Source organism: Hemiscyllium ocellatum, chromosome 8 (assembly GCF_020745735.1).
Source record: "Hemiscyllium ocellatum isolate sHemOce1 chromosome 8, sHemOce1.pat.X.cur, whole genome shotgun sequence".
In the NCBI taxonomy this organism is placed as follows: Eukaryota; Metazoa; Chordata; class Chondrichthyes; order Orectolobiformes; family Hemiscylliidae; genus Hemiscyllium; species Hemiscyllium ocellatum.
This window is the reverse complement of record NC_083408.1, coordinates 32,085,498-32,111,324: the sequence shown is the minus strand read 5'-3', so window position 1 is coordinate 32,111,324 and position 25,827 is coordinate 32,085,498. Positions and strand designations below refer to the sequence as shown.

At 48.1% G+C, this 25,827-nt stretch overlaps 1 protein-coding gene across 2 annotated transcripts in view; it reads right to left on the bottom strand.

The window, feature by feature from the left end:
- Window positions 1-25,827, bottom strand: part of plekhh1 (pleckstrin homology domain containing, family H (with MyTH4 domain) member 1) — a 159,110-nt gene that overhangs the window by 13,189 nt on the left and 120,094 nt on the right. For both annotated transcript variants that reach the window (XM_060828794.1, XM_060828795.1), the window contains 10 exons: window positions 25,104-25,216; window positions 23,199-23,375; window positions 19,377-19,474; window positions 17,173-17,350; window positions 15,755-15,910; window positions 11,910-12,007; window positions 10,968-11,109; window positions 7,286-7,428; window positions 5,402-5,531; window positions 1,298-1,384 (listed from right to left, as the gene is read on the bottom strand). In XM_060828794.1, coding sequence (XP_060684777.1) covers window positions 1,298-1,384; window positions 5,402-5,531; window positions 7,286-7,428; window positions 10,968-11,109; window positions 11,910-12,007; window positions 15,755-15,910; window positions 17,173-17,350; window positions 19,377-19,474; window positions 23,199-23,375; window positions 25,104-25,216 — 1,322 coding nt within the window. The remainder of the gene's footprint in view (window positions 1-1,297; window positions 1,385-5,401; window positions 5,532-7,285; window positions 7,429-10,967; window positions 11,110-11,909; window positions 12,008-15,754; window positions 15,911-17,172; window positions 17,351-19,376; window positions 19,475-23,198; window positions 23,376-25,103; window positions 25,217-25,827) is intronic.

Below are 25,827 nucleotides of genomic sequence, written 5' to 3'. Positions count from 1 at the left end.
ACACTTGTGATTATGGCAAATCAAACCGATGATTAAAACTGATTGTGGAAATCTTTTGAACGGTCGAGTATATATAGTGATACACAGGTTTTAATAACTGCATGTGACAAGGCTGGATTGATTAGAAGGTTTTCAGCTGTCAATTATTATTCACATCTTTATATTAACTTGAGTGCCCCCGTTGTATTTTAAATAACTCAAGTTTGCAGGTAATTATGTTACTGCAGTGCGGAGAAGAGTATTTTGACGATATTGAAGCATTGAGCTGGCAGAGATGGGGAAGGTTTCAATCTGTCAGTCACTAGCAGTTTCAGTCAATAATGACAACGCTGGGAGGTGGGTTCCTTCCTTAATCCCTGCGAAGGTAACAGTTTGTTGAAAAACAAATTCTCAAAGCGTTTTCAGGTGCTTTAATAAAGTTTTAGTTCAAGATTAAACAGACTGCTAATGAGGTTTATAAACCAACCAACGAATTGTGATGTCTAAAAATAACTTGTGATTTATAACATCAAATCTCTCTTCTAAGTTTGTCTTCTGTTTGATGAGACAGTGGGGGCTGACATTACTGCTCTGAATAATGACGGTATGGTGAAAATCTGTATCTGGAAGAGAGTGATAGCGGGCGATGTTTTATATCCCTTTATGGGTTAGGCCTAAATGAAGCTTAAATAATCCTAACCCCAGGTCGGGGTCTATTTAACACAAACCAACCTACAGCTTTAGGACCAGCTAACCCGTGCTGGATTTGAGAAGCTTTCAATCAATGAGGAATACAGGGACAGGTCAGCCAGTACAGCCCTACCTCTGGTCCAGAAACACCAGGTTCAAGACCAATGCTGAGGACTTGAGGGCCACAGACGTTGTGTCAGAACACAGTCACAGGGGTCACAGAGGTTTTCTGCATGAGATACACAGGCAGACAGACAGACACACGCACGCACACTCATGCACAAACACATGCAGACAGACACAAATAGACACACAGGCAGACAGATACACACATGCAGACACACACAGATGCACAGACACATACAAGCAGACAGACAGACATACATACAGACAGAGACAGACACACACAGTCACAGATACACACAAACTGACACACAGGCACACAGTCATAGATACATACAGACACACACAGACAGAGACACACACACACACAGACACAGATACACACACAGGATAGGCTGACTGTCCACCTGTGGGAGTGCTGGTACCATCCCACCAAACCCACTCGCTCGTGGTCAGCCTGCAACAGACTGAAACTGACCTTGTGTCTCCCAAAGCAGGTACCTACCATTGTGCTGCATTCCAGAATGTTGACACCATCTTCATTCACTGCCAACCACACAGGCTTCTCATCGAGGGGGGAAGGAGCAACCGGCTGCAGAGAGATGAAAAGGGTTGGTTAGGGTCTCACAGAGACACTCGATTCAAAGGGAGCTGTCAATTAGGCCTCAGTGGAGGCAGAGAGCCAGTAGAGCAACCTTGCTTATTTCCTCCATCAGGTTAGCGACATGACATTACGCTGTGTCACACTAACCTTGCCTATTCCTTCCAGGCTAGTCACACACTTCCAGGAAGAAAAATGGCTGAAACTCTTCATCAGAGACTCACTGATGATGTTCCCTAATCATGGTGACAAAACGTCTGAAAACAAACCTTCCAGCTCAGCGAGCTAACTTACATCCATATCATCAACCTGAGCTACAAGTCTTCTCAAACATCACTGGCTGAAACTCTGTGACACTGGAGTATGTCAGTGCTTTGCTGTGCACTGGTTTGGCTCTCAGCCAGGGAAAAACAGACAGCCAGGGAAACCAACATGACAATAATCACAGAGGAGGAGGAGGCCATTGAGCATCTTGAGACTGTTCAGCTCAGTGTGACTGATTCACCTCAGCGCGACTGATTCACCTCAGCGCTAGTTCCCCGTAACACCATGACATCGCTTGATGCGCGTCCATGGGCGCGCCTCCCCCGGCCCAGAATCCCAAAGAGTGGCCAGTTTCAGAATGAAGCAATTCCTCCTCAGCTCAGTCCTCGATGGCCTGCTCCTTATTTCGAGACATTGTCTGGTTGTAGAAACCCCTCACCATCCAGGGTAAACATGTACCCAGGTACAGAGAAAAGTTTTGTTCTGCTTACAGTACAGGCAGATGATACCATACACAGTGCGTTAGGGTAATAGAACAGAACGAATGTTACAGCAGCAGGAAAGGTGCAGACAGAGCGAGACCAACATTAAATTTCAATTTTGAGAGGTTTGTTCAGAACTCTAATAACAGCGGGGAAGAAGCTGTTCTTGAATCTGTTGGTGCAGTGTTTAAGCTTCTGTATCTTCTGCCCAATGGAAGAGGTTGGAAGAGATTATAACCGGGGTGGGAGGGGCCTTTGATGGTGTTGCTGCCTTCCTGAGGCAGTGGGAAGTATAGATGGAGTCAGTGGCTGGAAGGTGGGTTTGTGTGATGGACTGGGCTGTGTTCACAACTCTCTGTAGTTTCTTATGGTCCTGGGTAGAGTAGGTTTTGTCCTAAGCAACTGATTCGTCCAGATGGCATAATTGCTACCATTTTATTACTTTTTTCAACCTCGAGATGGTGCGATCTTAAGTTTGTAAACTCTGTCCCTTCCTTCCACACTCAGTTCATCAATTCCCTTTTTGTAATCTACTCTCTTGCATTCTCTTTAACTTATCCCAACCTCCCCCACTTGATCCTTCTTTAACTATTGAGGGTAAAGCGCTCTCTGCTGCTCTGGTGGTACACCTTGCCCGAGCGCTGGTCCCAGCACCTGGCCATCCTCACAGCTGAGCCCTTATTTTCTCCAGCAGTGGTGACAATGGCCCATGGATTAAAGCCCATCTCTCCTACACATTTAACCCTCCATTCTCGTTCACACCGTAACAATTTGCTCATGGCTTCGGTAACAATCCAGACATCTAAGTTACTGCAGCTTTTAAAGCAGCTTTACTACCTGTCGTTACGTTACACTGCTATAAATTGCTCGAGTTCTCATTTCAGATATTGTGCTAATTCTGTGTGGCAAACTTTAAGAAGGATGTTAAGGTCTTGTCAAGGTGTGGAGAAGACCTTTATATTATCAGGATCTGAGTTGGACAGGGCCAAGTGGACAGAACAGAGACCTTTACGTGGTGTTCAATAACCTGACCAATGCCTTTGAAACCATGAAGACTCTGTAGAAGGTGCTATACAAACATAGCTGCTCTGAATACACCCTCGTGACGGTACGGTGGCCAGCATGATGCAAAACAGTGTCTTAGCAGACACGTGACCTGTTACCAGTCCGCAATTCTGACAGTTATCTGCCTTTTGGCCGTACCCTGCGTTGCAATTAAAAGCCTCACTGTAATCAGCCTGATCAATCTGTGAGGGTTCGAGGCCTTTCACACTTGCACAAGGGTCACAGGGAAATGTTACGGAGCCAACCCGCACTTTCTGACAAACTTGCTCCCTTAGCATAAATGCTGCAGGAAGTCCAGCCACTTGTTGACCCACTGTGTCCAACAGTTCAGCCCTACAATAAACATTACATGACCGGGGGGGTTGGTATTGATGCAGTTAAGGGGAAAGCTGGACAAGCAGATGCGAGAGAAGGGGATCAGATGGGAACAATGTTCAAGGAAGTTCAAGTGAAGTCTAAGTACCAGGGGTGATGGGTTGGGCTGAATGGCCTGCTTTTGAATGCTATATATCCAATGTAATCAGCCATTAGCTTCTACAAAACACCCCACAGAGTGATACAGCACAGAAACTTGACACTGAGACACTGTGAGTACAAAAGAGGTGGGTTTGAAAGACAGTCTCTTAACAAAGGAGGGGAGGCAGACAGGTATAGGGAGAGAATTCCAAAACATTGGGTTCAGGCAACTGCAGACACGGCAGAAACAGACATCGCTGGAAAAGCTCAGCAGATCTGGCAGCATCCATGGAGAGAAACCAGAGTTAGCGTTTCGGGTCCAGTGACGTTTCCTCAGAACCGATGGCAGCTAGGAAAATTGTTATTTCTGGGTGCTCCAGAGAAGCTCGGTACCAGCTGGAAGAACAGAACCTCGTTTTTCGCTTGGGAACTCTACAGCCTTCTGGATTCAACAACTGAGCGGCTCGAGGCATCTTCCCCCATGTTCTGATAGTCAACCTCCACACAACCGGCCTTTGTTATCACACAGTCTGCTACTACATACAACCCATTGTTAGCCACAATTCTCCCAGGCAGAAGTGGGTACTGCAGATGCTGGAGATCAGAGTCAAGATTAGAGTGGTGCTGGAAAAGCACAGCAGGTCAGGCAGCACCTGAGAACCAGGAAAAAAAATCGACGTTTTGGACAAAAGCCCTTCCTCAGGAATTTCCTGATTCCATTAGCATGGGTCAACAGCACCCTCTGGTGGTGCATACCAAGCAGTGCAAGGATTCCCGAGGAAGGGCTTTTGCCCGAAACGTCGATTTTTCCTGCTCCTCGGATGCTGCCTGGCCTGCTGTGCTTTTCCAGCACCACTTTAACCTTGATCCATTCTCCCAGGCTGACTGTTATCCACTCCTTTGTCTGTCCAACAGTCCTTCTCTCGCTTTGGGCTCTAATCCCTACCTATTGCTTACATCTTACCCCGTCCCATCCGAGCTTTTGCAGAAAAACCAACCCTTTCCTCGTTCCCATCAGTTCTGAGGAAGGGTCACTCGACCTGATACGTTCCGATGTTGAAAGTACGCGGCCTTGGTGAGGGAGAGGATCAACTACCAACTGTCATGACCTTTAAATTCTACTTTGTGTGTGTGCGTGTATGAGAGTGAGAGTGTGTAAGTGTGAGAGAGAGTGTAAGTGTGTGAGAGAGAGAGAGTCTGCACGCGTGTGTGTCTGCGCGTGTCTGTGTCTGCACGTGTGTCTGTGTCTGCACGCGTGTGTCTGCGCGTGTGTGCGCGCGTGTCTGCGCGCGTCTGTCTGCACGTGTGTGTCTGTGTCTGCACGCGTGTGTCTGCGAGTGTGTGCGCGCGTGTCTGCGCGTGTCTGTCTGCACGTGTGTGTCTGCGCGTGTGTGTCTGCGAGTGTGTGTCTGCGTCTGCACGTGTGTGTCTGCGCGTGTGTGTATGCGTCTGCACGTGTGTGTCTGCGTCTGCACGTGTGTGTCTGCGCGTGTGTGTCTGCGTCTGCACGTGTGTGTCTGCGCGTGTGTGTCTGCGTCTGCACGTGTGTGTCTGTGTCTGCACGTTTGTGTCTGTGTGCGCATGTGTGTGTCTGCGTCTGCACGTTTGTGTCTGTGTCTGCACGTTTGTGTCTGTGTGCGCATGTGTGTGTCTGCGCGTCTGCGGGGCAGGGGTGAAGGGTACCCAGAGCTCCTGAGGTAACTATTTGCTGTGGCCCTTGTCACATTGATTCAGGTTTTACCTTCGCCGTGAACAGTTTTGCTCCGAAGAATGGCCACTTGCGAACGACAGTCTGGTAGATTCGGACGCAGTCAGCTCCACTGCAACCCCTCAGAAGCATCCACTTTGTGGCCAGTGTGTCTGCCAGTCGCCTGTTTGAATAGAGATGGCCAGCATCACACAGAGAAACAGCACTATGGTTATCTAGGTTAAGGAGAGGTGTCGATCCGCACTCATAAACTGTTACCTTCACCTGACCGGCCCTCCCCTCCCTGATCGTCACTCTCTCGGACGGTTGGAAACATTTGGAACAGAAGGTGGTTGCTGTTCCAGCTCCTCTGTTCCAGAATTCAGTCAGATCATGGCTGATCCACAACTCAATTCCATTCTCCCGCCATCGCTCCGCATTCCTTGAGGTTGTCACTTAAAGAAAAAGACAACCATCCATCCACAGGCACCGAATGTCCCATCCCAACACCATGGCCTCCTCAGATAGCATTTCCAGTGGCCTGCCCTTTCTGTGGGAAAGGAAGCCCTGTACTTAACTTCCTGATCTTTCAATCTATATTATCTTTCCTTAGTCTTAACACCCTGCTACAGCCAGGTGAAATAGTTTCTTCATAGATACCTTCCTGAATCCTTTAAATATTTGAAACACATTCCATCTTTAAAGCTTAAGGGAATACAATCCTGCTCTATCCAATGTGCCCTCATAACATGAGCTTATTAATCATAGCAAGGGCGGCACGGTGGCTCAGCGGTTAGCACTGCTGCCTCACAGCACCAGGGACCTGGGTTCGATTCCAGCCTCGGTCTACTCTCCCTGGGTCTGCGTGGGGTTTCCTCCGGGTGCTCCGGTTTCCCCCCACAGTCCAAAGATGTGCAGGTTAGGTGAATCGGCCATGCTAAATTGCCCATAGTGTTAGGTGCATTAGTCAGAGGGAAATGGGTCTCAGTGGGTTACTCTTTGGAGGGTCGGTGTGGACTGGTTGGGCCAAAGGGCCTGTTTCCACACTGTAGAGAATCTAATCTAATCAAGTTTAATGTATTCTGGTCCATGGTTACAGCAGTCTCTCCAAGACCAACATACCCTCCTTGAGGGGCTGCACACATACAACATGTGGCTGTAGTACCTTCTACAATATATGAATAATAGCAGTTCAACAGCACTTCCCTAAGGTGACGTTCAGGCACAGTTTGCCCACGTGCTAAATCTAAAAATGTTCCCATCCACATTACTGACTGAACTCAGTACAGGGCGCTCAGTTGTGTTATCCAAAGTCCAAATAGTGAGTGGGTAGGGCCCCAACCCAGATCATTACGGTACAACACTAGTCACTCACGAGTACATCATCATTATTACTGCTCTACCCACCCAGCCAATCTTCCAACCCCAAGTCAAAACCTTGCTTTCAGTTCCAATGAGGCGTGATTTCAGCTGACAGTCCCTTGTCAACTATTTCCTAACTCGAGATTAAATCAGACAAAGGCCTGAGGATGTTACACTGCTCTTAAGCTACTTCATGGATTTTACTTGGTAAAGGTCGAGAATGGGCTGAAAATGTGTTGCTGGAAAAGCGCAGCAGGTCAGGCAGCATCCAAGGAACAGGAGAATCGACGTTTCGGGGAGGAGCCCTTCTTCAGGAATGAGGAGAGTGTGCCAAGCCCCTCCCCCAAGTCCCTTCTCCCTACCTTTTATCTTAACCTGCTTGGCACACTCTCCTTATTCCTGATGAAGGGCTCATGCCCGAAACATCGATTCTCCTGCTCCTTGGATGCTGCCTGACCTGCTGCGCTTTTCCAGCAACACATTTTTCAGCTCTGATCTCCAGCATCTGCAGACCTCACTTTCTCCTGAAAAGTTGAGAATGCCCTGGCACAGTCAAAGAATCGAGGCCAGGCCTACCTGAGCTGCTGGGGTGTACATCCTTGTCTGTAGTGCTTGGGATAGAATTTCTCCAGAACCTGCTGCAGAAACTGGTGGGTCTTCGACTGGGAGCTGCTCCCGGGGCTGGAAGGGATCGGGCGTGCCAGATCACCGTACTCCACCTGGAGGAACCACACCGGCACACATTACAAACCCTGAAACGTCACCATAAGGATCCAGTGGCCCCCCACCACCAACAGAAAGTGGCAGCACTGTCTACCATATAAAAGAGCCGCTGCAGCAACTCAGCAAGAGATTTCTGTCAGCAACACCTTCCGAATCCAAGTCTCTACTGGAGTGGCACGGCGGCTCAGTGGTTAGCACTGCTGCCTCACAACGCCAGGGACCCGGGCTCGATTCTAGCCTTGGGTGACTGTGTGGAGTTTGCACATTCTCCCCGTGTCTGTGTGGGTTTCCTCCGGGTGCTCCGGTTTCCTCTCACAGTCCAAAGATGTGCAGGTTAGGTGGGTTGGCCATGCTAAATTGCCCGTAGTGTTCAGGGATGTGCCAGTTGGGTGGTTTGCCCATGGGAAAATGCAGGGTTACAGGGATGGGCTGGTCTTCGGAGGGATGGTGTGGACCTGATGGCCTGCTTCCGCACTGCAGGAATTCTGTGAAGGGCAGGGGCAGCAGATACATGGAAACACCACCACATGCAATTTCCCCTCCTAGCCATCCTGACTTGAAAATATATTCCATTCCTTCAGTGTTGCTGGGCCAAAATCCTGGAATTCCCTTCTTAACGACATTGTACGTCTCCCTACATGCACCATCTTCTCAAGGATAACCCAGAATGGGTACCTATCCACGTGAACCAGGAGGGGCTGGTTTCCATCTCCAAACAGGCCGAAAGAAAAACACCTGACTAGGGGATGGCCAATGACGCGCAGAACCATTAAGAGGAGGTAGTTCCTGGAAATTTGCTGGGAAGCCATTTTAAAAAAAAACAAAGCAGAAGGTCCACCCTGGAGAATCACCCGCACTGGCTTGTGGATGTACTAGGCGCTTCTGCAGGGAAACACAGCCCGCAAGTTGGTGACAGGAGGAACTGGGGGTCAGTCACTGAGCCTTTGACACTGTTCTGCCATTCAGTCAGATCACAGCTGCCCCGTCCTTGCCCCCACCCACCCACCATCCCCATATCCCTTGATTCTCTGATCCACATTCGGAGGTTGTGGAGTGGAGCTGGTATCAGTACAGGATGGTTGAGAATGATGGACAAGTGCAACATCCGGCCACACCTCTACCCTGAGCCAGCAACGCAGAGGCCAAAAATTATTCTCCTGAGAGGTGCAGGGCCGTTTTACTAGATGTGTGACAAGTTGGAGGGTTGCGATTAAACTAAACACAGAGAAACTGCTCCCACAGCAAGGAGATCTGGAGACCACAGGGGGAGGGTGGGGGCAGGTTTCAGATAATTGATAAAATGACAAGGGACAACATTTAAGAGGTACTTAGATGGGTATATGAATAGGAAGGGTTTGGAGGGAGATGGGCCGGGTGCTGGCAGGTGGGACTAGATTGGGTTGGGATATCTGGTCGGCATGGACGGGTTGGGCCGAAGGGTCTGTTTCCGTGCTGTACATCTCTATGTCAACATGAGACAAACTTTTTATGCAAAAGAGTTACAATTCAAAACACCTCAGCTGAAAATGTGGCAGAAGGGGTTTAGAAAGTCGCTTTCAGAAGAAAATTAGATAAAGGGAAATGTAACACCAGGGTGACGAGACACCAAGACAGTGGGTCTAATTGGAAATCCCTTTCTACAATAAGGCTCAAATGGTTTTGCTCTATACTGTAAGGTTCTAGGAAGGGAATAGATGTATTATTATCAGGTTCATACCTCTGAGCAAAAAAAAGGTATTTAAACAATTCACCAGTGTTCCTGGTCACAAATATTGCCCAGTGTCCTCTGTAGGAAGATATATGAACAAGCACAATACAGAGGAACCGCGATTATCCGAAAAAGATGGATGAGCACTATTTCGTTCAGCTAATTGATTATTCGGATAATCGATTCAATGCCTTTCCTCTGGGGCTCGGAGTTTTCTGTAAATTCTGCACTCTGTTCAGGGGATAAGACAGCATCACAGCGTGCCCGAGAGCCCCGCACCCCGCTCCCCCACAACCCTGTCCAACATTGCCCCCCGCCTGCCCCCAAACCCTGTCCAACACTGTCTACCGCCCCCTCCCTGCACCCCTGCGTGCCCAACTCCCTCTCCAGGGGCAGCCGGACTGGACACCAACAACAAGACAGCTGCTGCTGCTCCTGCTTTTCGGGGGGGTAGGGGGATGTCCCCAAATAGCGTGCGTGCACACACACACACAACCTTTCACTGCAACTGTTCGACAGGTTCCACCTCTGCCCTGTACAGGACAGTGTTGGAGAGATCGAGTTGAAAATGTGTTGCTGGAAAAGCGCAGCAGGTCAGGCAGCATCCAAGGAGCCGGAGAATCGACGGTTCGGACATGAGCCCTTCTTCAGGAATGTTGGAGAGAGTACCTGGGGAAAGGGTGTTTTGGGTACACGCCTGTGTAGACCTTCAGGGAAAGTGTGGGGTGGGGGGGGAGAAAGAGAGAGAGAGAGAGCATGGGGGAGGTCAGTCATTTAGAGACAGTGCCTGCGCTCCCATCAATCCAGGACTGTTCTCAGCAGCATGTTTAATTACTGTAAATGAAAGACACAATCAGTGTTGGACACACGTCTTTGACGTAATGTTTCTGTCGGGACCTCGAGATCTCCTTCGGATGATCCGATTTTCGGATAATCGAGGTTCCTCTGTATTACATACGTGGGGAGATGAAGGCCTACTGGTATTATTGTTGGACTCCTAATCCAGAGACCTATTGAATGTTCTGGGGGCCCGGGTTTGAATCCTGCCACGGCAGACAATGGAATCTGAGTTCAATAAAAATCTGAGAATTCAGAACCTAATGATGACCACGAATCCATTGTCCGGAGAAACCCCATCTCGATCACTAATGTCCTTTAGGGAAGGAAAGTGCTGTCTGGTCTACAATGGGACTCTGGGACCACAGCAATATGGCTCCTACACGTCCCTCTGGGCAACCAAGGAGCATCACATCCCGGGCCAGTGACACCCACATACTGGGAAAGAAGAAGATAAAAAGTATTGGGTGGTCAAATCCTTCAAGAAGGAAGGCAACTTGGATGAAATAATGTACAGGTACATCACTGTTAATAGGCAGTAGCCAAATCCACTCTCATCTACCAGCACAGAGTCACTGGGGACTGTACTGCATGGTTCTATGGAGGAAAACATGGAAAATTAAAACCAGGGTCTCTGGGGAATTCTTACACACACCATGGCAAGGCAGACACAACAGAAAGGGTGGGATAAAAGCAGAACAGAGGTGACCATGCAGGAGAAAGAAACAGCACAGCGATGGACAGAGTGAGAGAAGGATCAGAGAGATGAACAACAAGGAAGTATGAGAATGAGAGCGAGAGGGGAGATGTGGGAGCGTGCAATAGGGGCAGGGGGCATTTACGTGACAAAGGAAAACAGCATTAAACACAGAGGAAAGAACAAGTGAGAGAGAATAGCACTGGAGTCTGAATGGCCCTTTGAGCAAACAGCTCTGCTTCCTGATACCTGCAACAGTAATACACATTAGACTCTCCGAGCCACACACTCACCTGAGCCATTAAGGCAGTCACCTCCAAGGCCAGGTCTTTATTCACCGGGAATCGTCCGTTCACCACCTCGTCATTAACCTGATAGGTCAGCAGGAGGCGCTCTCGCTCTGTTTCGCCCTTCGCCTGAGCTCTGAAATATATCCTGTGCCAAACAACAGAACCAGTGTCACCAGACGGCCGACAAGACAGCAAAGCCCACAGTGGGGACGAGTGACAGGGTGTGCCTCAGCCCCAGGTCTGTGGGGAAACAGCCTGCAGTATGTATTCAGGCTCACCCAGCAGGGGATGAGGACTATCTCACAATCTGACTCAGAATTACTCAGTTTCAGTTGAAAATGTGTTGCTGGTTAAAGCACAGCAGGTTAGGCAGCATCCAGGTTTGTAACTGTACACATCACTGTGTGGCCACAAGATGGGGCTGGAGACACATGTCAGTGAGAATCAATGGGCTAACAGTTAGTCCATCATTGGCAATACTGGGAATATAGGACAGACAATCACCAAAATATCTCGCATATAATCAAACTATTCTGTAATAGCAGAATACAAGATGGTAAGGCAGCACAGTACGTTATAAACACAGAGATTTGGTATAGGCTGTGTATTAATTACGCGGATAATTAATTACGTGCCACTGTTATATGCAAAACACAGGTACATGATAATGTGGTATATGATAATTATAGAAATAATATACTCTCAACATGAGGATAACTCTGTAAAGTGCTTCATAAACACAGGGATAATGCACTCTAGAGTGCGTTATAAACATTGGGATAATTCACAATGAAGTACATTATAAATATGGGGTGAGTGCCATGTAGAGTGTGTTATAAAAGCAGGTACATCATACTGGCAGAGGGATAAGGTATGATAGCATACAGTATAAACAGAGACATAATGCTTAGTGGGATATGATGATCTGTCAGTCTATGATCTTACCTGCTTTTATATATTAGTCGGACAATCCTGTTCCCTTCATATTTACCGGGGTGCTGTTCCTTTAGCGCTTGTTCCCATTTTGAAATCACATCACAAATCTTCAAGAAATAAGTATTGAAATGGTTAAAATTCCTCTGGTACAGCAGTGATAGATTCTGACATTACCTTAACAGGTAGCTACTCAACAGGTAGTATAACCATATTTCAGTGACTCAATACCAATTTAATAGATCCAATTGGACTGAGTACAGATCTGACCTTGTGACAGCTGGACTGAATCAGTACACAAGGATCACAGGTAAAAGGGGTATGGGGTATATCAGTGTTACAGTGAAGGGTGTGGGGTATATCAGTGTTACAGTGAGGGGTGTAGGGTATATCAGTGTTACAGTGAGGGGTGTGGGGTATATCAGTGTTACAGTGAGGGGTGTGGGGTATATCGGTGTTACAGTGAGGGGTGTGGGGTATATCAGTGTTACAGTGAGGGGTGTGGGGTATATCGGTGTTACAGTGAGGGGTGTGGGGTATATCAGTGTTACATTGAGCGGTGTGGGGTATATCGGTGTTACAGTGAGGGGTGTGGGGTATATCAGTGTTACAGTGAGGGGTGTGGGGTATATCGGTGTTACAGTGAGGGCTGTGGGGTGTATCGGTGTTACAGTGAGGGGTGTGGGGTATATCAGTGTTACAGTGAGGGATGTGGGGTGTATCGATGTTACAGTGAAGGGTGTAGGGTATATCTGTGTTACAGTGAGGGGTGTGGGGTATATCGGTGTTACAGTGAGGGGTGTGGTGTATATCTGTGTTACATTGAGCGGTGTGGGGTATATCGGTGTTACAGTGAGGGGTGTGGTGTATATCGGTGTTACAGTGAGGGGTGTGGGGTATATTGGCGTTACACTGAGGGGTGTGGGGTGTATCGGCGTTACAGTGAGGGTTGTGAGGTATATCGGTGTTACAGTGAGGGGTGTGGGGTATATCGGTATTACAGTGAGAGGTGTGAGGTGTATCGGTGTTACAGTGAGGGGTGTGGGGTATATCGGTGTTACAGTGAGGGGTGTGGGGTATATCGGTGTTACAGTGAGGGGTGTGAGGTATATCGGTGTTACAGTGAGGGGTGTGGGGTGTGGGGTATATCGGTGTTAAAGTGAGGGATGTTGGGTATATCGATGTTACAGTGAGGGGTGTGGGGTATATCGGTGTTACAGTGAGGGCTGTGGGGTGTATCGATGTTACAGTGAGGGGTGTAGGGTGTATCGGTGTTACAGTGAGGGGTGTGGGGTATATCAGTGTTACACTGAGGCATGTGGGGTGTATCGATGTTACAGTGTGGGGTGTGGGGTATATCGGTGTTACAGTGAGGGGTGTGGGGTGTATCGGTGTTACAGTGAGGGGTGTGGGGTATATCGGTATTACAGTGAGGGGTGTGGGGTATATCGGTGTTACAGTGAGGGGTGTGGGGTGTATCGGTGTTACAGTGAGGGGTGTGGGGTATATCGGTGCTACAGTGAGGGGTGTGGGGTGTATCGGTGTTACAGTGAGGGGTGTGGGGTATATCGGTATTACAGTGAGGGGTGTGGGGTATATCGGTGTTACAGTGAGGGGTGTGGGGTATATCAGTGTTACAGTGAGGGATGTGGGGTATATCAGTGTTACAGTGAGGGGTGTGAGGTATATCGGTGTTACAGTGAGCGGTGTGGGGTATATCGGTGTTACAGTGAGGGGTGTGGGGTATATCGGTGTTACAGTGTGGGGTGTGGGGTATATCGGTGTTACAGTGAGGGGTGTGGGGTGTATCGGTGTTACAGTGAGGGGTGTGGGGTATATCGGTGTTACAGTGAGGGGTGTGGGGTATATCAGTATTACAGTGAGGGGTGTGCGGTATATCGGTGTTACAGTGAGGGGTGTGCGGTATATCGGCGTTACAGTGAGGGGTGTGGGGTGTATCGGTGTTACAGTGAGGAGTGTGGGGTATATCGGTGTTACAGTGAGGGGTGTGAGGTATATCGGTGTTACAGTGAGGGGTGTGGGGTGTATCGGTGTTACAGTGAGGAGTGTGGGGTATATCGGTGTTACAGTGAGGGGTCTGGGGTATATCGGTGTTACAGTGAGGGGTGTGGGGTATATCAGTATTACAGTGAGGGGTGTGCGGTATATCGGTGTTACAGTGAGGGGTGTGGGGTATATCGGCGTTACAGTGAGGGATGTGGTGTGTATCAGTGTTACAGTGAGGGGTGTGGTGTGTATCGGTGTTACAGTGAAGTGTGTGGGGTATATTAGTGTTACAGTGAGGGGTGTGAGGTATATCGGTGTTACAGTGAGGGGTGTGGGGTATATCGGTGTTACAGTGAGGGGTGTGAGGTATATCAGTATTACAGTGAGGGGTGTGCGGTATATCGGTGTTACAGTGAGGGGTGTGGGGTATATCGGCGTTACAGTGAGGGATGTGGTGTGTATCAGTGTTACAGTGAGGGGTGTGGTGTGTATCGGTGTTACAGTGAAGTGTGTGGGGTATATTAGTGTTACAGTGAGGGGTGTGAGGTATATCGGTGTTACAGTGAGGGGTGTGGGGTATATCGGTGTTACAGTGAGGGGTGTGAGGTATATCGGTGTTACAGTTAGGGGTGTGGGGTGTATCGGTGTTACAGTGAGGAGTGTGGGGTATATCGGTGTTACAGTGAGGGATGTGGGGTGTATCGATGTTACAGTGAGGGGTGTAGGGTGTATCGGTGTTACAGTGAGGGGTGTGGGGTATATCGGTGTTACAGTGAGGGATGTGGGGTGTATCGATGTTACAGTGAGGGGTGTGGGGTATATCGGTGTTACAGTGAGGGATGTGGGGTATATCAGTGTTACAGTGAGGGGTGTGGGGTGTATCGGTTTTACAGTGAGGGGTGTGGGGTATATCGGTGTTACAGTGAAGGGTGTGGGGTGTATCGGTGTTACAGTGAGGGGTGTGGGGTATATCGGTGTTACAGTGAGGGGTGTGGGGTATATCAGTATTACAGTGAGGGGTGTGCAGTATATCGGTGTTACAGTGAGGGGTGTGGGGTATATTGGCGTTACACTGAGGGGTGTGGGGTGTATCGGCGTTACAGTGAGGGTTGTGAGGTATATCGGTGTTACAGTGAGGGGTGTGGGGTATATCGGTGTTACAGTGAGGGGTGTGAGGTATATCGGTGTTACAGTGAGGGGTGTGAGGTATATCGGTGTTACAGTGAGGGGTGTGAGGTATATCGGTGTTACAGTGAGGGGTGTGGGGTATATCGGTGTTAAAGTGAGGGATGTTGGGTATATCGATGTTACAGTGAGGGGATGTGGGGTGTATCGGTGTTACAGTGAGGGGTGTGGGGTATATCGGTGTTACAGTGAGGGGTGTGGGGTGTATCGATGTTACAGTGAGGGGTGTGTGGTATATCGGTGTTACAGTGAGGGGTGTGGGGTATATCAGTGTTACAGTGAGGGATGTGGGGTGTATTGGTGTTACAGTGAGGGGTGTGAGGTATATCGGTGTTACAGTGAGCGGTGTGGGGTATATCGGTGTTACATTGAGGGGTGTGGGGTATATCGGTGTTACAGTGTGGGGTGTGGTGTATATCGGTGTTACAGTGTGGGGAGTGGGGTATATCGGTATTACAGTGAGGGGTGTGGTGTATATCGGTGTTACAGTGAGGGGTGTGGGGTATATCGGTGTTACAGTGTGGGGTGTGGTGTATATCGGTGTTACAGTGAGGGGTGTGGGGTATATCAGTGTTACATTGAGGGGTACGGTTCATGACGGATGAGTGATGGAGTGGGTCCAGATTCTACAGTGGTGGCCCTGACCGTGGATAAAGCTGTCTTACCTTCACAGTGCCCTGCAGACAATGTTCCAAATCCTTTCCAGAAGGATCATCGGTGAAGAGTGCGAATCCCGAATGTAGCGGCTTTCTCATCCCTATTTCCTGGTTGAGCGTGTGCAAGAATTCCTCAACTGTCGTGGATCCATCAAAGCCCACAACCTGAGCAAACGGGAAATGGACCTGAGCTGGTATCAAATTCGATCCAATGTGTCAAGACTTGGATTGTAGACTGACCCAAAAGCTGGGTGCAAATCATCTCTCAACTCTGGACCGGGTTATTCAATGACTGACTAACTCCCAACTCTGGAAAGAGCAAAGCACCAAATATCTCCAAGAATATCCAATCCTTACTCATGAGTAGAATGTACAAATGAGAATTCAATGGCCGTCTCATCTTCAAATTCCATGAGAACCCCACAGTGAATTAGAGTCATTGCCATAGTCAGACAGCATGGAAATGACGCTTTGGTCCAACCCATCAATGGTGACCTGGATTCTCCAACTAAACCTGTCCCACTTGCCTGTGTTTGGTCCGTGTCCCTTTAAACTCATCCTACCTCGCACCCCACCCCCACTTGCCTGGATGGGTACAGCTCCAACAACATTCAAGAAGCTTGACACCATCCAGGACTAAGTAGCCCACTTGATAACCCACTTCCTCCACTCCCGGAAGTAGCATAAGTGTGTCCTATCTACGAGACGCATGTAGAAATTCACCAAAGGTCCTCAAGACAGCACCTTCCGAACCCACGACCACTTCCATCCAGCTGGACAAGGGCAACAGATAAATGGGAGCACCACCACCTTCAAGTTCCCCTCCAAACCACTCACCACCCTGACTTGGAAATGTATCACCGTTCCGTCAGAGTCACTGGGTCAAGTCCCAGACTTCCCTCCCTCAGGGCATTGTGGGTCAACCCACAGCAGGTGGACAGCAGCGGTTCAAGATGGCAGCTCACCCCCACCTTCTCAAGGGGCAATAAATGCTGGCCCAGTGGCGACGCTCACATTCCACACACGAATAGTTAAAAAAGCTTTCTGATTCATGTCCCGAACAATTGTCCTCTAACCCCGTTCAAGCGACTCAGCATTGACAAATTCACACACAAACACGTGGAATACCGTAACAGGGAGATGCCGATGACTTACTGCAATACAACTGATCACTGCCCAGAGAAAGGACACTGGCCCAAATTTACAATTAGGGTTTCAGCTATTTCTTTACCATTTCTTTGCGTAAGGTTCTCACTGCTGGGCTGCCACAGTGGCATTGAATTATAAGGCTGGACCTACACTGTCACTGCTGCAAAATCACACGCATTTTAAATGACACGGAGAGGGCGGATTAACCCGCCAGCAAGGCCACGGATTCCTTAGGAACAGCTCTCCTGAATCAAGGACACTGACAGCGTGTGACTGACCTGGTAAGTCCCGTTCATGAAATGGACCGGGATACTGAAAGGCAGGGAATGGTGGTAAGGATTCCGTAGGAGGATTGACATGATCTCCATCCGGGATGGCTTGGCTTCCCGATCCCCGTTCCGCAAGGTCCGCTCCGCCGACCTCTGGCAGTAGATGGAGTATTTACCGATCTCAGTCCTGCGATGGGCCAGAAGAGAACTGAGTCATCAATGCTCAGTAGCCTCCTTGCTCTCCCCGTGAATAACTGCAAGTGTCATGCTGATGGCTGGCTTGGGGACAGTGCTCCGCACAGGGATAGGCCAGACCCAGTTTTATATGCAAATCGAGCAAATACCCAATCGGTTTGTCCTTGCGTGAGTGTTTCTGACAAGATTGGAACTTATTATCCATCTCCGCTCCGACAAGCTGAAGTTGGGCCTTCCTCTTGGAGAGCACTCACAGTACAGAAACAGGTGATTCGGCCTAGTCTGGGCGAACCACCGTACCGAATTTTAGTGGCAGTTTGGTACAACTGGTTACTATGAAGGCAATTAAAAGTCAACCACAATGGCATAGAACTGGAGGCATACAGAAGGGTGACTATTAATCAAGGACTGGGTCACTCAGTAAGATAAACACTACATTATTATACCCTGTAGGATACAAGGAGCTCCCTCAAACGTGGCAACCACGAGCTTGACACAAAGGGTGATTTACTTCAAGTTTTTATTCATTCACTGGCCTAGGTCAGCATCCACTGGCCATCCCTCATTGCCCAGAGGACAATTCAGAGTCAACTATGTTGCCGTGGGTCTGGAGTCACATGTTAGGCCATACCGGGTAAGGATGGCTGTTTCCTTCCCTAAAGGACATTAGTGAGCCAGATGGGGTTTTCCCAATCAACAATCACAGTCAGCATTAGACTTGTAATCCCAGATTTTTTTTTAATTTTCAATTCAAATTCCACCATCTGCTGCGGTGGGATCCAAACCCAGGTCCCCGGAACGTTTCCTGGGAACCTGGGTGAGTGATCTAATGAGAATACCGTTGGGTCATCACCTCCCCTTAATGAAGTGCAAACTATGCTACACTTCGCCTGGGAATGCTTGACAGAGCGTGAAACATGGGAAGGAATTCCAAATCTCAGCCGGGTCCTTCAGTGATCTTGGGTAAAACTCTGGGAGAGAGAGACTAAGGAGCTAACCAGCAACGCCTGTCTGAAAATAGTTCCAACATAACAGTCGTTCCCCGATCAGGACCGGTGACTACAACAAGCCAGCCATGATTCACGAGAGGTTGGTTTGCAGATGCAGCAGGTAATTAAGAAGGCAAGTGGAATATTGTCCTTCATTGCTCCAGGGATGGAGTTTAAATGCAGGGAGGTTGTGATGCAGCTGTATAGGGTGCTTGTGAGAGCACACCTGGAGTACTGTGTATAGTTTTTGGTCTCCTTTCTTGAAACAAGGATGCATTGGCTCTGGAGGGGGTGCAGAGGAGGCTCACTAGGTTGATTCCAGAGTTGAGGGGGTTGGCTTATGAGGAGAGACTGAGTAGACTGGGATTATATTCATTGGAATTTAGAAGAATGAGGGGGGAATCTTATAGAAATGTATGAAATTATGAAGGGAATAGATAAGGACAGGAAGCAGGGAGGTTGTTACCACGGGCGGGTTAAACTGGAACTAGGCGGCACAGCCTTGAAATAAAAGGGGAGCAGATTTAGGACTGAGCTGAGGAGGAACCTCTTCACCCAGAGGGTTGTGAATCTGTGGAATTCCCGGCCCAGGAAAGGGAGTGAGGCTTCCTCGTTGAATGTTTTTAAGGCAAGGGTAGATTTTTGAACAGTAGAGGAATTAGAGGTTGTGGTGAATGGGCGGGTAAGTGGAGCTGAGGCCCTGAAAAAGATCATCTGTGATCTTACTGAATGGCGGGCCAAATGGCCTACTCCTGCTCCTAATGTTCTTACGTTCAGACATGCAATGTTGTGGAAGTTTTTTCTCACTGGGGATTTGGTACGGGCTGACTGAAGGAGAAAGACAGGAGACAGCAATATTTGTAAAGGTCTGGGAGATAGGGCTACCTATGATGGTGGAACGACACAGAACCAAAAAGCAGACGTTAGTCCGTTCCGATGCAGTAGGAAATGGCCATTCGGTGTTCCATTCGCACACACTTCATGTCATACAGTTTGACCCTTAAGTACAATGCAGCAGGTGCCTCCTACCTGGGGTCAGCATGGCGCTGCAGGTGAAGCTTCAGATACCACAGGAAGTGATGCTGGGGAAGGAAAAGAGCAACACACAGAGCCAGGAGCTGCCAACACTGCAGGGAGAGTAAAACGCCACAGTTAGAAGTTTTCACTTTGTATTTTAAGTGATCAATACTGGCTCAAGTGATTCTGCCACAGACTGCCCACTAAGGCACACACAGCAGAGATAGCAAGCCAGCCAGTACACCAAGTACAAATGTAAATCTCCCGTTTATCGTAAAATTAATCAAATTGCATGCACAGACGTTTGCATTTACAAATTACCCAACAGATACAGCTACAAAGAAAATGATTGTTCATTAACAAGCCAGTGTGTTACCTTTAGTCAGTTCCCTTTTCAGTTTCTGTACGTTGCATAAAACAAATCCTTTAAATCATACAAGTCCCTTAACAGTGCATGCACACATTGCCATTGGCTGTTTGTTTGGTATCTGCTCCTTTCGAGGGTATTGGTCTCCCACCAGGAGTGTCAATCACATGGAGAGTGCTGGTGATGTGGTAAAACGGTGCTGTTGATTCATTTCCATTTTTCTGTGGCTGATGGGCATTCTGTAATCTGGGCCAGTGGTACAGTTTCAATAGTTGTACCATGATGTCTATGGTTACAAAGATATACCTGGTCATTCATTTAGTTGAGGTGATAACAGCTCAAAACAGGTTCCAAATTGCTATTCGGACTGGCTTTTGACGAGAACGTTGAATGTTTGCACTCTGACCGGCTCTCTAGTGCTCACCTCTGGCAATGACTTAGCCATTTTATCAAAGTGAAATTTGGCCGCCATTGAGACTTTTCGCCCATGTCTCACATCCATTACTTCAGGCTTCAGTAGCAGCTTCACAACTGGAAGAATGTTCTGGGTGTGGTGAGACATTCCTCTTTGGGCTCAGTTGGTATTTTCTCCACAGACTGCCTTATACAAGACTGTGCTGGATTTGCCTGGTTTTTTTATGGTCCCTTTGGTGTGTTTCACAGTTCCTCACCTTTCCATTTGAGAAGGGGTAGTGTGAGATGATGTATGTTACTGAATTTCCCAATCCTACTTGCAGTGCCTGAATTCTCCATTTGTGAATTAAAGGCTATTGTCATGCATCACAATGTCTGGAATACTGTCACGGGTAAACTGTACGTTCAGGTGTTCTGCAATCTCACTGGTAGCTGTTGATATCAGTTAGTATAACTCCCAGAGGCCAGAATAGGTGCTGACAGTGACAAGATAATCGGTTCTTGCAAGTTATTCCCACTTCATTCACGGTCAGTTGGGGATGTTGCGTATCATCAGTGACTCTGTAGCTTGCTGAGCTCAGTGCTTATAGAGTCGTAGGGTTGTACAGCATGGAAACAGACCCTTAAACACATCCATGTTGACCAGATATCCTAAATTAATCTAGTCCCATTTGCCAGCACTTGGGCCATATCCCTCTAAACCCTCCACATACACGTAATCATCCAAATGCCTTTAAATGTTGCAAATGTACCAGCCTCTACCACTTCCCCGATAGCTCATTCCATACACACTCTTGTCTCCCTCATTCTCAACATAATTCCTTAATGGCTTGCATAGGTGCATCTCTTGTCTCATCTATTTAGGGACAACGACTCAATTCCTTTCTGACAAGATGCATCTTGGACTATCACGTCATCTGTGTCTGCCCTAAACTCTTTGACAGCAACAAGTGTGTTCTTGATGCTTTCAGGCCAACGTTTCCTCACTCCTCCCTGCAGTATTAGATGTGTGACATCATGCTGTACTGTCTGCTTGATTTCAGCAAGTCAGTTATCTTTCCCATTCTGCTAAACTGAGACCTTACCGAATGTGGAGCTGCTGCTTTCACTGCACTGTGGGAGATGGCACACTCTCTTGTAGTGGTCAAAAAAAAAACATTCACCAGAGGGTGGACAAAGTTATAAATCACACAACACTAGGTTACAGTCTAACAGGTTTATTTGGAAGCACTAGCTTTCAGAGCGCTGCTCACAACCACCTGGTGAAGGAGCGTCGCTCCGAAAGCTAGTGCTTCCAAATAAACCTGTTGGAATATAACCTGGTGTTGTGTGATTTATAACTTTGTACACCCCAGTCCAGCACTGGCATCTCCAAATCATGACTACCAGAGGGAGTGCTACTCCCAACACCAATGTCTACAATATATGGTTGTTACCACTGCTTTTCCTTCACATCCAGATGGAAACAAAATTGCATTCCTTGCAGATCGAGGCGGTTTCAGGAAGTGGCTTATGGGTGAACACTGCTGTCACTTTGTCTCTCCCAAAGGAGTGGTGCTCAAAATAGTCACCAGCAAAGACAGTGGCTAGGCGCTCTTTGGTAATCTGAGCATTGTTCAGTTTGCATGAAAGGTCTGGATGTGAAAAGGATTGCTGCCAGAGATTGCTCCCTGGCATCACACTACAGGGTGATTTAACACGGTACCTACCGCAGCACTGACATGGTCATGACTGGCTGTTTAATGTAAAGTGAAAGCTGTACCCCATACCATGGAACATCTTTCCCAATGAGGTTCATACCCTCTGATGACAATTACACAAGAACTTTGCTAAGTCGTTCAGAAATCCAACAAATCATTGCCTTGCTTTCACCTCCTTTGCTTGCTGCACCTCTGCTTCAGCTCTCATCTCGTCAGGATCTGGACAAAGTCTTTCCGCTGTCAGTAAGGGACCTGTGTGTTTGACTTCAGGCATCTGATTCAACTGGACTCACCATAACACTGGCTACAAAAGCAGGTCAGAGGCTGGGAATACTGTAGTGAGTAACCTCCTGACTCCCGAAAACCTGTTCCACCATCTACAAGGCACAAGTCAGGAGTGTGATGGAATACTCCCCACTTGCTTGGATGGGTGCAGCTCCAACAACACTCCAGCAGCTTGCTACCATCCAGGATAAAGCAACCTGATTGATTGGCACCACATCCACTTCCTTCACCACTGACGCTCAGTAGCAGCAGTGTGTACTATCTACAAGATGCACTGCAGAAATTCACCAAAGTTCCTCAGACAGCACATTCCAAACCCATAACCACTTCCATTTGGAAGAACAAGGGCAGCAGATACATGGGAACACCACCACTTTCAAGTTCCCCTCCAAGCCACTTACCATCCTGACTTGGAAATATATCGCCATTCCCTCACTGTTGCTGGGTCACAATCCTGGAATTCCCTCCCTAAGGGCATTGTGGGTCAACCCACAGCAGGTGCACTGCAGTGGTTCAAGATGGCCGCTCACCACCACCTTCTCAAGGGACAACTAGGGACGTGCAATAAATGCTGACTCCGCCAGCATTGCCCACATCCCATAGATGGACAAGAATCAAAATCTTCACTTGTACTTTTCTCTTGCTGAGCTCAGGTTCATCCAGGAAGTTCTCTCTAGCCTCACATGAGATTCTGATCATACTTTGCAATGGCTTCTTTCATTGCGTCTCCACCTCCACAGGCCAGCAGATCATGCACCATAGCTTACACTCTAGGAAGATCACCAACTACCTTGTAGAGTCGGCGATGACTTCTCTGGAGCATGAAAATTACAAAAGGCATTTGCAACCACCGAGATCGCCCGCTTGGTACCGTTAACGTAGTTAGAATACTGCTGTTTGCAACTTAACGTTACAACGGAGGGAGTGCTACTCTCAACACCCACTGTGGCAAATAGGAATTAAATGGCCAGTTGTCAGTCAGGAATTACATGCAAAAAATAAACGAGTAGTGAACCCAAAGTCTACATACTGACGGAACCCTGAAATATTCCATTATGTGCTGGTTACCTGTATGAGGGAGAAGTTGTGAGGTTGCCTATGGCTTGTCTGTTTGATGAACTGACAGTAGATCTCATTCTGTAGCTCCGTGTGAGTCAGGCAAACCTGCAGTGCATTCTGTGCCAGTGATACATGGTAGTCAATTGAAGGTGCCTCAACCAGCACATTGATGAACAGTTGACATGACTGTGGGGACAGAATACGGTGAGGCAGCCATTGATTAATACAGCAAGTTGTCCGCACCAACTAGGAGACACTCACAAAGTGGTGAAAGGCTTGATTAGGGAGGTGGGTTAACACAGACCTCCATAGAATACACAGCTACAAAAAAAACCAACCTACCCAACTATTTAATGCCAGTATTGATGGAAGGGACAGCCACCCTCACACCCCTCTTTATCGAACCCCATCAGCATCTCCTCCTTCTCCTTTCTCCCCATGTGCTGATCTAGCTCCCTCCAAATGCCATCACCTCACTAATCCACGTGCAGCGAGTTCCATCTTCTCATTGCTGTCTGAGCAAAGAGGTTTCCCCTGATTTCTTACTCACACACACACACTTTCACACACACAGAGGCACACATGCATGGACAATTTCACACAGACATATATGCACACGCACACACACATACACACACACACACACACACAGAGGCACACATACATGGACAACTTCACACATAGGTGGATAATTTTGCATGCACGCACACACACACACAAAGAGGTGCACAAACATGGACAATTTCACACATACAAGCACAACTTCACACACACTCACACACACACAGACACAGACGCACACGTGCATAGACAATTTCACACATATGTAGATAATTTCACATGCACACACACAGACACACATACACATGGACAATGTCTCTCTCTCTCTCTCTCTCACACACACACAGAGACAATTTCACACACAGAGGCACACATACATAGTTAATTTCACTCATATATACACACACACACACACACACACACACACACACACATATACATGGACAATTTCAAACATACAAGGACAATTTCACACACACATAGGGAGACATAAACACAGACAATTTCACTCACTCACACACACACACACATGCTCACGGTCTACTTTTTCAAATCGCATCAAAAACAGAGGAACTCTTAAAGGAAGATAGAGAGGGTGTGAGGGGTGAGGCGTAAACAGGGGGTGACAGAAAAAATACCAGATTTTAGGGCCAAGATGCACAAGGTAAAGGTGAAGTGAAGGGAGTGATGGTGGGGTGAAGAGGAGAAGCAGAAAGGCTGACACCGGAGGAATTAGCAGTAATATGATTGAAAGAGTTCAGAACCAGGGAGATATTCCCTATGAAGGGATGTGAATACAGAGTGAGGATTTTCATTGGATGCTGTTTGGGCACCAAGAGCCAATATAGGTCAGGCGTGATAGAATCAGAATCCTGACAGTGTGGGAGCAGGCCACTCGGCCCATTTGAGTCCACACTGACCCTCTGAAGACAAGCCCCACCCTATTCCTGTAACTTGCCTATCCTATGGTTAAGTTGGCCTGCTGTGCTTTGACCAGCAACACATTTTCAGCTATCCTATGGTTAATCTACCTAGCCTGCACATCCTTGTGACTGTGGGAGGAAACTAGAGCACCTGGAGGTAACCCACGCAGACACGGGGAGAATGTGCAAACTCCACACAGACAGTCACCCGAGGCAGGAATTGAACCTGGGACCCTGGTACTGTGTGGCAGCAGTGCTAACCACTGAGCCACCGTGCTGCCTGTGATAGGTGAACAGGATAATCACAGAAGACTAAGAACAATGTATTAACGTGGAACACAGAGTGAGTAGGCAACCCTCTGCACATCGAAAGCACACTAACTGATCATGTCCACCCTCGAGTCCATGCCAAAGGTGTGCGAGTTTTTACCTTAAACAGTTTGAGTGCCTCAGTCTGCAGAGCTTCGGAAGGGAGTGTGGTGAGGGCATTCACTATTCCATCCTTACTGCAGCACAGCACCGGGTGTTTCCAGATCACAGAGTCTAGGTGTAAAAAGACACATCACATCTCTCACATGGCCATCAATGGGTACCTCAACACCCACAAGCCAGAGAACTCAAAAAAACCCCCACAAAAACCACACGTGAAAAGCAGAAAACTCTGCTGTCACTCAGGAACTGCAGGTGTAGACTTTGGGTTCACGTACTCACCCAGCCCCCTGCCTCCCTGTGGCGGATATTGGCACAAGGTTTTACCTTGCCCCAGACCCCTCGACCATCTCTTCGACAGGCAAACCGACTGTTAATACTCTTGAGTCTGAGCTCATCAATGGCATAACAACTGCAAAGGACACTCAAACTAGACAGATCGAACAGTGTGAGTCAGACAAAGAGGGTCTAGCCTCCTGCTCCACTGTCGGGGAGGGAATCTGAAAACCAACATCGAGATATCTTCCGCCTTGGACGCAGCTCAGGGACTGGGGACCTCTGCCGTGCTTGGAAACTCGGACCAACCAAAGCTCCACTTTGAGGTTTCTTTTTATTCATTGACAGTACGAGGGCATCACTGGCCAGGCTGGTACTTACTGCCCATCATTAATTGCCCAGAGAGCAGTGAGTAGTCAACCATTACTGCTGTGGGTCTGGAGTCACAT